Genomic DNA, 16,645 nt, shown 5'->3' on the forward strand with positions numbered 1-16,645 from the left:
CATAGCTATCACAAGTTCACTGGTTCCAAAATGAGCCATCACAAGTTCACTGGTTCAACAACAAGTGCTCCCAAGTTCACAAGTGCTCCCAGGTTCACAAGATCCCAGGTTCACAAGTGCTCCCAGGTTCACTTGCAAAGTGCAAAATGCAACAAACTGCATAAGTTCACGACCTACTACGATATAACTTCCCAGCCTTCAAACTACGACAAACTGCATCAGATCATAGGTTCAAAGACAAACTGCACAGCCATCAAACTACCTTAGCTCCAAAGAGAGCCATCAAGTGGGCTAACTTCTCTTCCTGCTCTTGAGACTTCTTGCGCAGCAGCTCAAGTTCCTTGTCGCGTGCAGCTTCAGCTTCTTCCGCCTTCATCTTGATTGCCGCCAATTCTTCTTGCATCACTTCAGCTTGAAGCTCAGACCTCTCTAGCTTCTGCTCAAGGTCACGAACATGAGCAGCCACTTCAGCAGTTGCTTTGCCGGAGTTGTTCCTAGATGACTGGAGCCCAACATTCCTGAGGAATGTGCTTTGCTTGACTTCGGTCTTGAGCACTTCTTCGACAATTTCAACAACAAACTTTGGCTCTTCACCTTCTGGTACCGGCGCGTCCTTCATTTTTTCCATCTCAAGCTAGCATATGGAGGAAAATGATAGGCATTAGTGGGAGATCTATTTCACATTTTGCAAACCAAACCAAGCAAGAGAAACCAAACCAACACACCAATGGATTATTTGAAGTAACCAAACCAGCACACAAAATCTATACATTATTTTACTCAAACTCAAACAGAAGAAGATGATGACTAGTAACTTGACAGCATTATTTGACTAGTAACTTATGTGACCTGGAGACATGCGATTGGAGCAATATGATCGCTTCATTAAGCCTACAATGGTGGTTCTATATAAGATGGCTTCCCGAGTGAGCCGATCATCAAACTAACATTCAGATCAAATTTCATCATATCATAAAAAATGCAACAAATAGCTACAACAAGTTCTGATATCTTTGTTGAACTATCAAACATCATCAAAGCATGGAACATAGCGTGTGTTCTTGAGTGGCTCCGAATCAAACAACATCAAATCATCAAAGCATCAAACAGCATAAAAGCTGGCTGTGAATCAAACAAGGCATGGACAAAGCATGGAGTGACTTACTATAGCAGTCTTGACTGGCTCCGAAAACCCGTGCTTCTTGCTGTTGTGGGTGGCCTTAAACAAGTCGATCGCAGACAGCTCCTCACCCTTACGCTCTTCTTTCTGAAATGTTTTTCAACAAAAATCAAAATGTTATTCAGCAAGAATCAGAAATGTTATTCAACGAGGATCAAACGGTAAGGTCTCTAGAGAAAAGTTCTCACAGTGGCAAAAATGTGTGCTGTGTAGTGCCTGGAACTAGCTCTCTGATTGTACACGACTTTTTCTCGATTCATCTTGTTCGACACACAGGTTTCCTACAAAAAAGCATACTGTCAGCATGATCTAGCACTAGCATATCATGTGCAGAACATAAAGCATCAAACAAAGCAGAGACAAACCTTGTGTCTTGGGGTAGACCACATCTCCACCAGAGCTTGCCATTCACCATCCGTCAGATCTGGAACCGGAGACTTAATGCTGACTTTGTTTGCGGCTACGGTGTCAAAATACTTCTTCTTGATCTGATGGCGTCTGTTCTTTGAATGTTTCTGCAGAATATCTTTGCACGCGGTCTTGATGGTGTCCGAGTCCGTGTTCATCTCAAAATTTGCCTACCAAGACAGCAAACAAGGTAGGAACAATAGTAGTGATCATGCATAGGTGTAACAGAAAATAGATAGCACATTAACTATGAAACAAGTAGCTTACAGCAACTTTCCCAATGTAGTTCTCCAATAGACTAGCATTTTTTGTATAGCTTGAAGTGATGAAGAACCGGAAGATGGCTTCTTGCAACAAGTCCACACTCAGAAGCAAGCTTTGCTGCCTGCAGAGGCTTCTCTAGACGCTTCATCCCTTCGGCAATTTGGATAGGCACCTTGCTACCAAGCGACTTGGTGATTCTCTCTAGCCCTTTGCCCTTTCTAAGTCTAGTCTTGGTAGTCATTGCATCTGAAAATGAAATTGAACTCATAAATTAGAATAGAAATCGACAAATGCAGGAATCGACAAAAGCATACATGATCATTCCATTTGGAAAATGCACTAGTAAAAGATAGCATTGCAAAGGTCAACTTGCCTGATTGAAGCAAAAGCTGCTGTTCTTCTTCATTGATGACAGCATTCCTGTCAATAGAAGGTGCATCAGGGCTGAGGTCTGTGTGGACAGTGCCTGCTTCATCAATGCAGATAGTTCCTCCTTCATCTAGGCAGACAGTGCCACTTCCATCCATGCTGAGAGTGGTTCCTTCATCCATGGGCGGCAACTCATCACCCATTTGCACCGAGGTCTCAGAGTCCATGCGCAGCAGACTTTCCTGATGGTCTGTCGCAGTCGCCATCTTTGCTTTCTGCCTTGTGACTCTATCATGGGCAGGTTCATCAGGTTCCAGGATCCTATTTTTTGTCCTGGAGCTAGGGCCATCACCCTTCCTGGAGGCATTGCAGCAGATGTTTCTGAGCTCTTCTTCTTCTTGCTGACTGTCTTCTTAACACCAGGCCTCTTCGTCCTAGATTCCTTCAGTGCCTCGTATAAACAGCACGGAAAAAGCATTAGATCACAAGAGAAATATGTGAGCACAAGGAAACACATAGCATAAAAGAACCCCAACCCTCCAAGCAAGACAGAGTTTGCACCTTAACAGTCTTGTTCACTACAACATCATCCACTTCCTCTCCATCAATAACTTCATCCTCCTTAGGATTGTACTCTGGGTCATCATTGATAACTCCACTACCTTCTTGAACCTCATCACTTCTACCTTCTTGTACACCATTTGTTTTCCTAATCATCGACGCGATTGCACCGATGCCAAGGGACTGGAACATCCGATTGTTCCTCATGATATTTCTAGCCCTAACCTTCTCATACTCGGTGAGAGGCTCTTCTTTGCATGATAAAGGAAACGTAACTATTAGGTGAATGTTTGGAATGCATGGACAGACAACCAAACATATCTTATGATATTTTATTATCATTTAATCCTAGTTATTCAGGTAAGGAAGACTAACAGCACACAGGCACAATTAAGCCAGCTTATTCAGATTGCAGTAATACATTTCACTTAGCATATTAAGACACATATTTTATGAAACTGATAGTATAACCACAAGGAGCAAGTTGCATACCAACGGTTGGCCTCATGTTTGACCTTGTCCTCCTTGCCATGGATGATCTTGAGGTGGTTGGAACGTTTCTATAATAGCTTGCAAAATAAAATAAACAAGAATGAGATATAACAGGGACAAAGTAGAATGATGCACTTGTATCAATAAAGGAAAGCACTTGAACCAGCATGCACACACAGGTGTAGCAATGCATCAGTAATAATACATGTGAAGCAAACTTGCTGGATCAACAATATAGTGATGTAGTTAAATTAATTAAGCAACCATGTAATTGCACTAAACAAGCATGCATGTACACAGGAAGGATATGAAGCATGCCTTAAAATCTTGACTACATAAAGCAGGGGGTAGCAATGTACATAACTCAACTAAGTTAATTGGTGTCATTACATAAAAGTAGCACAAAGTAACAAACTAACACAGCCAGACAATCAATAGAATAAAGCTCAGAGAAATGGCAGATGGACTTAATCATTTAGTAATGAACACCATGAATTAACTAGACCAACCCAGAGAGCATATATCACACCTACATTAACTACTCTAGTAGTGCAGTGAGCAGGAAGCTTTCTATATGAACACCAGAGTCCCATAGGAAGCAATGAGAGATCAACACTGCCACTAACCAATTTAGCAAACCCAGGAACATAGCTATGGAACTAGATCATCCATATGTAAACCAAAGCATGGCAGGATCTCACAGGATAGAAAACAAACATGAATGGGAACCTACAAGCCCTAGATAGCATGGGAACAACAACTACAGAGCTTTAGATTTAGTGGTGACCATAATCAAGAACAAATAACAGGATTGGCAGCAGAGGGAGAGGGAGATGGAGATGGACAATAACCTGCTTTTCTGGTGGTGCGTCGTGGTAGCCGTGCTTGAGCTCCTCCTCCTGATGCTGCTCAATGACCTGCAGGACAAACAAGGCCATGGATGAGCTGCCATAGGGCATCCACATGACAACGCAAAACATTAAGCAACAATCTAGAATAATATCAAGCCACATGCCATGTCAGAGTCATTGACAGGGATGCACAATCAAATAGAGCATACAAAATCTAGAATAAAGAACCACCTCCCCACAAAACCCTAACCCCATGAATCCAACCCCATACAAATCAGATTACTCATCATAATCAATGTGCAGCAGCACATTCTCATCAGAATGGAACAGAAAAAAGAATTATGGACATTCTCATAGGCATGAATGATTTGCTATATCAACCCATATAGACCAACAACAATTGCAAGTAAGTGGCTTTGTGTAGGCTAACCCTTGAGAACATGCGCATACTCTTAACAACAATTGAAATCATGCATAGGGAGGCAATTTAGAACATGCACTCAGACCCCCATGAAACCAATGAACCCTAACCCCATGAACTCCATGAACCAAAGGGAGATCATCCCCATGAATCCCCATCGATCCTACCCCATGAACCAGAGAGCAACGTATACCCTAACCCTAATCCCATGAATCCTAACCCTAACCCGCGTCGATCCATCCCCATGAACCCTAGGAGAACCCATGAGGGGGATCTACCGAACCCTAGAAGATCTAAACATCGAGGGGAGATGGATCGAGGAGAGCAACATACCTGCCGTCGTCGATCGTCGATGATGTAGATGATGTAGTCGCCGTCGTCGATGTAGCCACCATCGTCGATGTAGTCGCCGTCGTCGACGTAGTCGTAGCCGGGGTGGTCGATGTAGCCATAGATGTCATCGACGTAGCCGCCGTCGTGGAGGGGAGAGGGGAGGGGGGATTCGTCGTCGGGGAGGCGCGGAGTAGGGGAGGGGCGGCGGGGCGGCGCAGAGCAGGGGAGGGGCGGCGCGGAGCAGGGAAGGGGTGGCTAGGGTTGTGGGGTGGCTAGGGTTGTGGGGATTCGTCGGGAAGAGGCGGAGCAGAGGACGGGCGGCGGGGCGGCGCGGAGCAGGGGAGGGAGTGGTTGTCGGCGGGGCGGCGCGGAGCAGGGGAGGGAGGGAGAAGCTAGGGTTCGTCGGGGAGAGGGGAGGGGAATGGGGAAATTTTGGGAGGGGAGGGGAGGGGATCCCGCGTGTTAGTGGGAGAGGGAGTGGTGGGACCCGCCTGGTAGTGGGAGAGAAGTGGTGGGAAATTTTGGTGGGGTGGGAGGGAAAATTTGGTGCTAGGAGGGAAATTTTGGTGGGGTGGGAGGGAAATTTTCACCAGTTTTTACAGGTTTGGAGGCAGAAAAAATCAGGTTTTTTTTGTAAACTTTGTAGAAACCATGGTTAAAATCATAGCGAATAGCTCAAGAAAACACCGGTATTGCAAGATTAGCATTTTTGCTAGTTGGTAGGCCACATTTGATGATGTTACGCGAAGGTCTCCCTTTTTTTGATTTTTTTTGAACTTTTTACGATGTTTTCAAAAACCGGCCGATTTCATTGCGGCGGCCGTCCGTGGCTAGGGTTTGAGTCATGCCAATCTGTTGTCGATTCTTTGATGAAATGCCTACCTGTGAAGCTAAAAATGATTTTCGGCAAAAATAACGGGCAAGCTATGGAGGACTCGCAGTTCAAATTCCAGCCGGTTCCAGCTGAATCGGCCGAAGGTGGTCTGAATGGCCGGGAGTAGCTACGAGGGTCGGAAATGCATGCTTTTTGGCGACCGTCCATAAAACAGGGTCTACTTTGAGATAGACATGGAATGTCGCCGTTTGGGGTGACCCTCCTTATAGCCGCTTCACGAAAAACGCATGTCTTTAGCATTCAAAAAATGAAAAACGGTTTTTTTGTTAAACAAGTTGGAACCTCGCTTTGGCAACATTGTTTGCCATCACAAGACGGAGGCATGCACCAAATTTGGGCATATTATCAAAAACTATTCAACGGATGCGGCCATATCATTGCTAGTTTGGCTTGAAAGCCATGAATCTTCGTTCATGGTAGGTCGTTTTTGAGAACACTTTTTCAAGAAAACACCGGTATTGCAAGTTTAGTATTTTTGCTAGTTGGTAGGCCACATTTGATGATGTTACACGAAGGTCTCCCATTTTTTTGATTTGTTTTGAATTTTTTACGATGTTTTAAAAAACCGGCCGATTTCGTCGCGTCGGCCGTCCGTGGCTAGGGTTTGAGTCGTGCCAATCTGTTGTCGATTCTTTGATGAAATGCCTACCTCTGAAGCTAAAAATGATTTTTGGCAAAAATAACGGGCAAGCTATGGAGGACCTGCAGTTCAAATTCCAGCTGGTTCCAGCTGAATCGGCCGAAGGTGGTCAGAATGGCCGGGAGTAGCTACGAGGGTCAGAAATGCATGCTTTTTGGCGACCGTCCGTAAAACAGGGTCTACTTTGAGATAGACATGGAATGGCGCCGTTTGGGGTGACCCTCCTTGTAGCCGCTTCACGAAAAACGCATGTCTTTAGCATTCAAAGAATGAAAAACGATTTTTTGTTAAACAAGTTGGAACCTCGCTTTGGCAACATTGTTTGCCATCACAAGACGGAGGCATGCGCCAAATTTTGGCATATTATGAAAAACTATTCAACGAATACGGCCATATCATTGCTAGTTTGGCTTGAAAGCCATGAATCTTCATTCATGGTAGGTCGTTTTTGAGAACACTTTTTCAAGAAAACACCGGTATTGCAAGTTTAGTATTTTTGCTAGTTGGTAGGCCACATTTGATGATGTTACACGGAGGTCTCCCATTTTTTTGATTTTTTTGATTTTTTTACGATGTTTTCAAAAACCGGCCGATTTCGTCGCGGCGGCCATCCATGGCTAGGGTTTGTGTCATGTTTTTAGCATTCAAAAAATGAAACTTATATTGTTTCATACATGAGCATGCACAAAAACCCATAATTTTATCTTTCATCCATGAGCATGCATAAAAAATTTCAATTCCTATCAATTACCAAACTGAATATTCATAATTAAGAAATTGACATGTTTAGATGGCACTGTCATACAGCATCCATGAGCATGCACAAAATTAAACCTGACATACTTAACATTGACATGTTCAGATTACACTAACAAGCTTAAACCTAACATGCTTAACATTGCCACTTCATTTCTTAACATCTTCACTCCTCCTTCTTCTCCTTCATCAACTTGATGCGCTCAGAGTGGCGAATCCCAACGCGGATGTACTCCTCTACCATAATTGGCATGGTCCTGTAGCCAAGCTGTGGGATTGCAGGCGCCACCACCATCACGAGGTCATTGTCAGGCACCACCATTGCGAGGTCATCATTAGGCACCACAATCGCGAGGTCATCGTCAGCCACCACCATAGCAGGGTCGTCGTCCGCCACCACCATAGCAGGGTCGTCGTCAGCCACCACCATAGCAAGGTCGTCATCCGCAACCAACATAGCAGGGTCGTCGTTAGCCAGAATAGGCTGCTCCTCGGCATCCCCGCTCTGCTCCTCGTCATCCCCACTCCGCTCCTCGTCATCCCTGCTGCTGCTCCCATTGCCTGGCCAAATGCAACAAAGTGTGAACATGGTGTTGTCGTCATGCAGGTAGAGGAAGCCAAAAGGACAGGAAGAAGAGAGGCAGAGAGCTTACTGGCATCGTCGTCGTGATGGTAGTACATGCGGCACATGGTGTTGTCGAACATCTTCACGGTGAACATGGCGTCGCCGTCGTAGCGGAAGACAAGGAAGTGCCTGAGCTGTAGCTCATGGGCGCGGGCGAACTGCTCCCAGCCGGGCCCTAGGTACATGTGGCCTTCACCATCGAACACCACCAACACGCCCCACAGCCTGCGAAGCCCGCTGCCGGCCTCCCGCAGCTTCACTTTGTGGGGCTCATGGCCGGCGAGCATCTTCGCAAACTTGTCAGGTAGCCTCTGCAGCGAGGGTCAAGCAGTGGTTAATTGTACCAATCAAGCACTAGACAACATAGTGATGATAAAGAAATGAGTGATGATAAATATACCTGCCTACTGCAAGATTTCTCAATTACGATCTCGAAGAACTCGAAACCTTCCAAGCCAGCCATCTCACTTCTGTGAAAAGCAGCATTGTAAATTAAACAACAAGTTACCATAAACAGGACTGGACATAAATAGGAAACAAGCGCTTCAAAAAAGTAGAATATCAACATTTCAGGTAACCACAACAAGAATAACAACAGCAACAGCAACATCAAAATATTGTTTCCGAACATTGGCATCAAATCAATACAAACACTGAATTAACATGCACAAATATACTACAATCAATATATAACAGCCAACATTTCAATCCATGGACACCAAATGACAGAAAAGGAGTTAAGGCACATGTTCAGAAACCATCAAATTTGGACAGATATGTTCATAAGTGGAGATATATATATAGTTTACTTCAGAAACCATCAAATTTGGACAGATATGTTCATAAGTTGAGATATATGGACAGCAACCATCAAATTTCTAACATCTCCAGTTTACTTCAGAAACTGAACCACACAAATCATCGAAAGAAACAGAAAACAATCTCAATGTTCGGTCACACTACACAAATATTCAATCTCAATCTCAATGGCAAAACAATTTGCTACTATAAAAGGACCATATCTGCCCATGTCTACTCTAAAAGGCATATCTGCCCATATCTATAAATGAACATATCTATATCTATAAATGAACATATCTGCCCATATCAAATATCTATAAATGGGCAGACATGTAGATATGGCAGATATCTACATATCTAATCCAACATATGGGCAGATATCTGCATGAACATATCTATATCTATAAATGAACATATATGAACATATCTGCCCCTTTGCATATCTATAAATGAACCATATGGGAAGATATGAGTCTGATCTTACTAGTGTCAGAGCCAAGTTGGATATTTACTACATGTGTTTGCCAAGGCCTCAATTTGGAATACTACTATAAATGGCAATGGCCTCAATTTGCTACTACTCTATCTTAGCAAAAACAAGGACATTTCTGATGGCGAAAACATCAACAACACTCTGTTTTCTTCTTCTACTCATTCCATATTTTGCTAGCACCAAAAACATCAACATCAACAGGGCCTCAATAGTAGATAAGAAACCTAATCTATCTACTTTAACTAATTTGAACCATATCATATTTTGCTACTAAGTTAAGAGGAAGGATTCAAATCATATTTTGCTAGGTCAGTCAGCTTAGTTGTGGGCTTTCAAATTATCTAACCCAAATTTCCAAACGAACCCTAATCCAAGGCCAGAACAACACCACCCCACCCACTCCCCCTCCATTCGAATCAAACCCTAAGCGAATCTAATCCCTAATCCATTCAAACCCTAATCGAATCCAGTAAACAGCAGCAGAAAACCCTAACCTATCAGAAGAGGAAGGAGTTGCGAGAGAGGAAGGCAGCGGATTCAAACCTCCAGCGGTCGGTGGCGGCGGTGGCAGAGAGGAAGGAGATGAGCTGCGGCGGCGGCGACGACGACAGAGAGGAAGGAGTTGCGGGAGAGGAAGGAAAAGAATGGGGAAATGAGAGGAGGAGGGTCCACTTGTCAGTTGCGGGAGAGGAGGGTCCACTTGTTTGAGAGACAGCCACTCTCTCCAACACACGTAGTTTCGTTCGGGTACATAACCAACAGTCTCTTCCTAGCTTAGTGGTAGTGAACATGTTGAAACAAGCCCTCGGTCGTGGGTTCGAGCCCCCGCTGGCGCATATTTTTTGGCCGTGCGCATATTTTTTGGTAGCTTGGGTAGAGTAGAAAAATGGCCCACTTGTCAGCGAGTGGGTCGAGTGGCCCACTTGTCAGCGAGGTGTGTGTTTGATATTTGACTAGTTTGATGAGTTTAAAAGAGATGGCATAGAGGAGAAGACCAGTAGCCTCTTCCTAGCCCACTGGTAGAAACACAGTGAAATGAGCGCACGGTCGTGGGTTCGAGTCCCCACTCGTGCATATTTTTTTGCTCACAGCTGTCTGATGGAGCGCGCCCATGTTCAGTTGAAGCAAAATTCAGTTAAAGCAACATCTTCAGTTCTGACCAAAACAGCTCTGAAAACTACATGATCAAACCCAAAACTGAATTTTGGTGATCAAAGCAACATCTTCAGTTCAAAATAACTTAAGGATCACATCATTTTGTAAACTTTTACATGACAACCAAAACTACATGATCACCAAAACTACTCAGTTCAAAAAAATAGCATTTTACACCATAACATCTTCAGTTCAGAAAAACAGCTCTAAAAACAACATCTTCAATTCACCAAAAAAACAACATTTTGCATCTTCAGTTCACCAAAACAACATCTTCATTTTGCATTGTATCTTCCATCACCAAAACTTCATGATCACCAAAACTACATCATTTTGCATTGTATCTTCAACCATCATCTTCCATCACTACACAGTCTCATGCATTTTGGTACCGGGAGAGATTTGTAGTACAAACATTACATCAGGATCACATCAACAACAACTACCAAGGAGACAAAATAGCATTAGATCACCAAGGAGACCAAATTTACCTTCGCTACTCATCGTCGTCGATACGAAAACAAGGAACTCTATGCCCACTCCTGTTTTCCTCATCATCACTACAATATTGCAGTATAGTATGATCAGTCCTGTTTTCCTCATCCTCGCTCTCATGTCCATCCGCTACCACCTTTCTTCTTTTCTTGATGCCTTCAACTGTTGCAGCATCAATGATCACACGTTCCCGGTCCCTTCGCACTCTGCTTTGCACCGGAACTTCCATAGAGTCATCATCATCTTGCAATGGAACTTCCGTAGAGTCATCATCTTGGTATGTTAGTCCACCATCACCGGGGCCCTTTTCAACTTCAGTTTTAGTCACACTCCACAAGTGTCTGTGCTCAAAGTTTTGCACAACTCGCCATTTTCCGTGCAAAAGAGTGTCTGGCAGATAAAACACCATTGTTGCTTGTGTTGTTAGAATAAAGGGATCACTCTTATACCAGCACCTTGCAGTGTTGATGCTTTTGAAGTGGCCATCATATTTGACAAAAGAGTCTCTCTTCTTCTTGCTACCAAGCTCAAACCAGTCACAGCGAAATAAGACAACCGAGCGATGGATGCCTCCACTAGAGTTGTACTGCAACTCTACGATGCTTCTCAACTGACCATAGAAGTCAATGATCTCACGATCATGTGACCCCTCAGTGACGATTCCACTATTCTGTGTCTTCCTTTTTCCTCGCGGTCAACGGTGTGGTACCGGACACCGTCAGCAATGCATGCTGAATACACTCTCACTCGCTTATCCGGTAAGCATGCCAAAGCAAATAGATCATCACTGACCTTCTTCTCCTCATGCAACTTTCCAATCTGCACAAATAAACCATTTAGCAAACAATGGTATTTAACAATTGGTGAATAACACAGAAAACATCAAACATGTGGCTAAAGATCTCACATGATTCTTAAACCAATTAGCAAACCCCTTGGCAACCCTTTTATCAACATTGATCTTGCTTTCTTCCTGATTTAACTCTTCCTTGCATTTCCTGCAATGCAAACAAAACATGTGAATTAAAACATTAGGCTGGTGCCAACCCAAGCAAAAAAATATATAATGAGTGCACAAGATATAACGTACTCGATATATGGTAGAACCTCGGCGCAATTGCTGAGCACATACCAAACCATCTTGTCATACTCATCACCAGCCTCCAAGTATTGTGAGGCTCCAAGAAAGTTCACACCATGGTTGAAAACAGAGACACCACCACTTTGCAAATCAGACCGCTCTCTATTTCTGCCCGGTCGGTTCCATCTTGTTTCCACATCGCCAAAGTATCTAGAGCAAAAAGTCAAGCACTCGTCAACGACATATGCTTCAGCAATAGAACCTTCAGGTCTTGCCGTGTTTCGCACATAACGCTTACAAGTAAGCAGCCTTCTTTTGATTGGGTACATCCAACCGTATTGCACAGGGCCTCTAAGCATTGCCTCTTTTGGTAAGTGCACCGCCAAATGGACCATCACGGTGAAGAAAGCTGGAGGGAAAATCTTCTCGAGCTTGCAAAGAATAATTGGGATTTCTTTTTCAAGTCTTTCCAGGACAGTTAACTTGAGTGTTTTGCAGCACAGTTCTCTAAAGAAATTTCCCAGCTCAGCAACCGCTTCATATATATCCTTGTCCATGATTCCTTGGAGGCCCGCCGGTAAAATCCTTTGGAGGAGGATGTGACAATCATGGGTTTTCAGTACTGAAAGCTTGAATCCATCAGAAGTAACACACTTTGCTAGGTTAGCAGCATAACCATCTGGAAATTTCACCGCTCTTAGGAATTCACAGAATGCAAGCTTTTGTTCTTTACTCATTGTATACCATGCTCGTGGCATTTCAAATGAATCTTCATCTTCATTGTGCTGTAGATGCAAATCTTCTCTTATGCCCATGTCCTCCAAATCAAGCCTAGAACTAACCGTGTCCTTTGTCTTCCCTTCAATGTTCAGAAACGTCCCTAGCAGATTCTCGCATATGTTTTTCTCAATGTGCATTACATCGAGATTATGCCTTAATTTCAGATCAGCCCAGTATGGCAGGTCCCACAAACAAGACCTCCGGTCCCAACATTGACCTTCCTCACGCTTTCTTTTCTTCGCAAGCTTTCCTGGTCTCACATCTTTCACCTTTTCAAGTTGCTGCTCCAGCTCTTCTTTAGTGAATTCAGCTGGCTTGTCACGGGTTTCATTCTTACCATTAAAATCTTTGCTTCTTCGCCAGCGATGGTTTCGGGGAAGAAAGCGGCGGTGCCCAATATAGCAGATCTTGCTCCTTATTCTCTTTGAGCAAGGGTCTTTGTCACAATGGACACAGGCCTTATAACCCGCTGTGATCCTCCCAGACAGAGTGTGCAGAGCCGGGAAATCATGGATGGACCATATGATTGCAGCACGTAGATTGAACTTTTCTTCTGGACTCAAGGCATCGTATGTAGGTACACCAGTCCAGAGCTGGAGCAGTTCTTCTACGAGGGGCTCCATAAAGACATCAAAATCCTTTCCTGGAGACTCTGGACCCGGGATAAGCAATGACATCATGAAGTTGGACTGATCCATGCATGCCCATGGTGGCAAGTTGTACGGCACCACAAAAACTGGCCACATGCTATAAGACGTGCTCATGTTCCCAAACGGATTAAACCCATCTGTGGCAATGCCAAGTTTTATGTTCCTTGGATCTGCAGCAAAATCTAAATGTATACGGTCAAACTCTTTCCATGCCTCTCCGTCCGCTGGATGGCTCAGCTCATTGTCCACAGGTTGCCGCTTCAGCTGGTGCCACTGTACCTCACGTGATGATTTCTTCGAGATGAACATCCGCTGCAGCCTTGGTATCAACGGAAAGTGCCTCAGTACCTTCTCCGGTATTGACTTCTTCCCATCAGCATCTTTCCACCTAGAGGCATTGCATTTTGGACAGTTGTCATGCTTTGCTAAATCCTTCCGAAACAGGACGCAGTTATTTGGGCACACATGTATTGACACATAACCTAACCCCAGCCTGCGGATTATGCTCAATGCTTCATCATAAGATCCGGGAACACAACTATCAGGGAATTGCAAGCTCAAAAGGCGGAGTATTGCGTTGAATGCAGCATTGCTAATCCGGTAGAAAGACTTGATGTGGAGTAACTTCACGGTGAAGGTAAATCTTGAAAATTTACCCCCTTCATGAGCTGCGCGCTTCGCCTCCTCTAACACCTCAACAAACAACGACTTCTGTCCATCAGCATGATCTTCAGCATCGTACAAATCCTTTAATAGGTCAGGAATCCTATCATCTTCATGCCCATCCTCTTCCTCCAAACCAGCATTATCTCGCAAAACCTTTTCCATGAAATCAATGCCAACATCACCACCACCCATCATATGAGGGGCCTGTGTATCAGCTTCAAAATGTTGAGGTTGTCCGTCTAAAGGTTCTCCATGATATATCCATCTATCATATGTGCTGGACATCCCATTAAGAAGCAGATGATCTTCCACTCTTCCTTGAGCCATTCTTGGACGGTTGAGGCATTCACAGCATGGGCAAAGAATGTGAGCATCGTTGGCAAAATTTGCCCGAACAAATGCCATGAAATCATTAACTCCTTTCATATGTTCTTCCGAAAACTTTCTAACTCCTTTTCTAATCCAGCTTCCGTCCATCTGCCAAAGACAACAAATTGTTGCAACTTAGCAAATCAATCTAAGTGCATCAAGATTAATTAATGAAAATGGATGGCAGTAATCGCAGCTAAAAATCCAGAAAATTTTATATGCTAATTGCCTAACCACAACATTGAAACAAACCAAACTATAAATCAAACCAACACTAAAATTGGCATGAATTAATGTTGCAGAGAAGGCTAATTCAAATTAAACCAAACCAAGATTTAGAAGGATCATGTTTCTGGGAAGACCAAGCTAGCTAGCTCCTAACAAATACTATGTTGTTTCTATCAATTACAATTACTATGATCCTAACAATCTGTAGACAAACAATTGAAGAACAACTGAGGCCATCTAGCTCAAATTCCCCCCAAATCTTAACCTAACAAGGCCTGAAGAATTATTAACAAACAAGCTGAAGAACTCCTAACAGTACATCAAGAAAATTCATCTATGCAATATCTACCAAACAAGCAAGCTATCTCCTAACTGCTAACAGTGCATCAACAAAATTCATCTATGCTGAAGAACATCTGACTGAAATCCATCTCCCACTGAAATCCATGCTCGGGTGAGGTGAGGGGGGAAGAGGTGACGGGTGCATACCGGGAGGTGTGCTTGCGGTGGCGGCGAGTCCCCCATGCTCGGCGAGCCTCTCCTTGCGTGGGCGAGGACGCCGTTCCTGCCCCCGCCCCCACCACCGTCGGTCGCCCACGCCCCTGCTGGTCGCTTCGCATCCATGCCCTGCCTCGCCTCCGCCCCCTGCTGGTTACCTCCGCTGCCGGCCCCGCCCCCACCTCCACCCCGCCCCCTGCTGGTTGCTTCGGCCGCGAGGCCGTGGGCGACGTCACCTGCGGCGAGGTCGTGGGCAAGGCGAGCGGCCCCTGCTGGTTGCTTCGGCCGCCGGCCCCGCCCTCGTCCGCCCCCTGCTAGTTTCTTCCGCCCGCCACCCGTCGCCCGCCGCCCACCGGCCCCGCCCCTGCTGGTTTCTTCCGCCGCCGCCCACCGCCACCTGGTCGGAAGACCTAGAAAAACGCTAAGTGTTGCTCTGTTCGATGCCACCCGCCGCCACCTGGTTGGAAGGTCCCACTTGTCACTGATACGAGAGAGCCGTGGTTTTATATACTATATAGAAAACTACCCACACATTAGCAACAATCCCTCTCTATCCCAGCGGTACAGAACGAGCGAACCCAGCGCCAGGTCGTGGGTTCGAGTCCCCGCTAGCGCACATTTTTTAGGGAATTAAACGCTCGCTCACCCACCTGTCAAATGGGTCCCACCTGTCAGTGTTGCTCTGTTCGATGCCACCTGGTCGGAAGGTCCCACTTGTCAATGATACGAGAGAGCCATAGTTTTATATAATGTATAGATAAATTCCCATACATGAGCAACTGTCCCTCTCTAGGCCAGCGGTAGCAAGCGAGCGATGCAAGCGCGAGGTTGTGGGTTCGAGTCCCACCTCGCGCATATTTTTTGGGCGAATTAAGCGCTCGGCCCCACCTGTCAAATGGGTCCTGCCTGTCAGTGTGTGCCCCGTCTGTCTGTTGAATATTAACATTTAAGAAAAAATGACACCTAGACAGTGACACATAAGCGAGGTTGCTGAGGTGGCTGCCTAATCATCCTAATTCATTCAAACTCAAGCGTACTGACCATTTTTTATTGGTCTTTATCAGCTAGGCGTGAGGCAGTGGACAGTGCTTCCCGCTTTACGACCATTTCCTCTAATGAAATTCCGACCTTTCTGACAAGAATGGTCGTTATGGGTTAGGGTTTGGAGACCCCCGAACAACTTTTGACCAATTGGTCTAAAATGGTCATAAATTTATGACCAATTCTTCTAGGGTCACTAACAGAAGGTCACAAGTTGACATATTTCTTGTAGTGGAGGTCCAGATTTCCAGCTGCCTGAATTCTCCCTCTTTGTGTGTACCTTGCATATTATGAGAGAAAAAGCATTAGAATTACTCCAAAAAGCATTATTATGCATAAAAACATCATAAATAACAGTAGGAAAACATGATGCAAAATGGACGTATCAACTCCCCCAATCTTAGACCTCGCTTGTCCTCAAGCGAAAACCGAAATCGAAAAACATGTCCACATGCTTAGAGAGAGAGGTGTCGATAAAAACAAAATACGGATATAGAAGCATCATGTAGATTATTATGACAGCAACAAATTTAAACATAAGACTTTTATCATAGACTCCCCATGAATAAGTGACATTTCATCACACAATTGAA

General features: G+C 44.6%; 1 protein-coding gene across 1 annotated transcript; it reads right to left on the bottom strand.

Annotated features, from left to right (window-relative positions):
• Positions 1 to 203: 203 nt before the first annotated feature.
• Positions 204 to 15,137, bottom strand: LOC123120697 (uncharacterized). Its single transcript, XM_044540683.1, has 6 exons — positions 15,003 to 15,137; positions 7,824 to 8,106; positions 7,412 to 7,731; positions 4,126 to 4,191; positions 297 to 436; positions 204 to 213 (listed from the first exon to the last, which is right to left on the bottom strand). The coding sequence occupies exons 1-6, from the start codon at positions 15,135 to 15,137 to the stop codon at positions 204 to 206; spliced, it is 954 nt and encodes a 317-aa protein (XP_044396618.1).
• Positions 15,138 to 16,645: the final 1,508 nt, after the last annotated feature.

Source organism: Triticum aestivum, chromosome 5D (assembly GCF_018294505.1).
Source record: "Triticum aestivum cultivar Chinese Spring chromosome 5D, IWGSC CS RefSeq v2.1, whole genome shotgun sequence".
Taxonomy (NCBI): Eukaryota; Viridiplantae; Streptophyta; class Magnoliopsida; order Poales; family Poaceae; genus Triticum; species Triticum aestivum.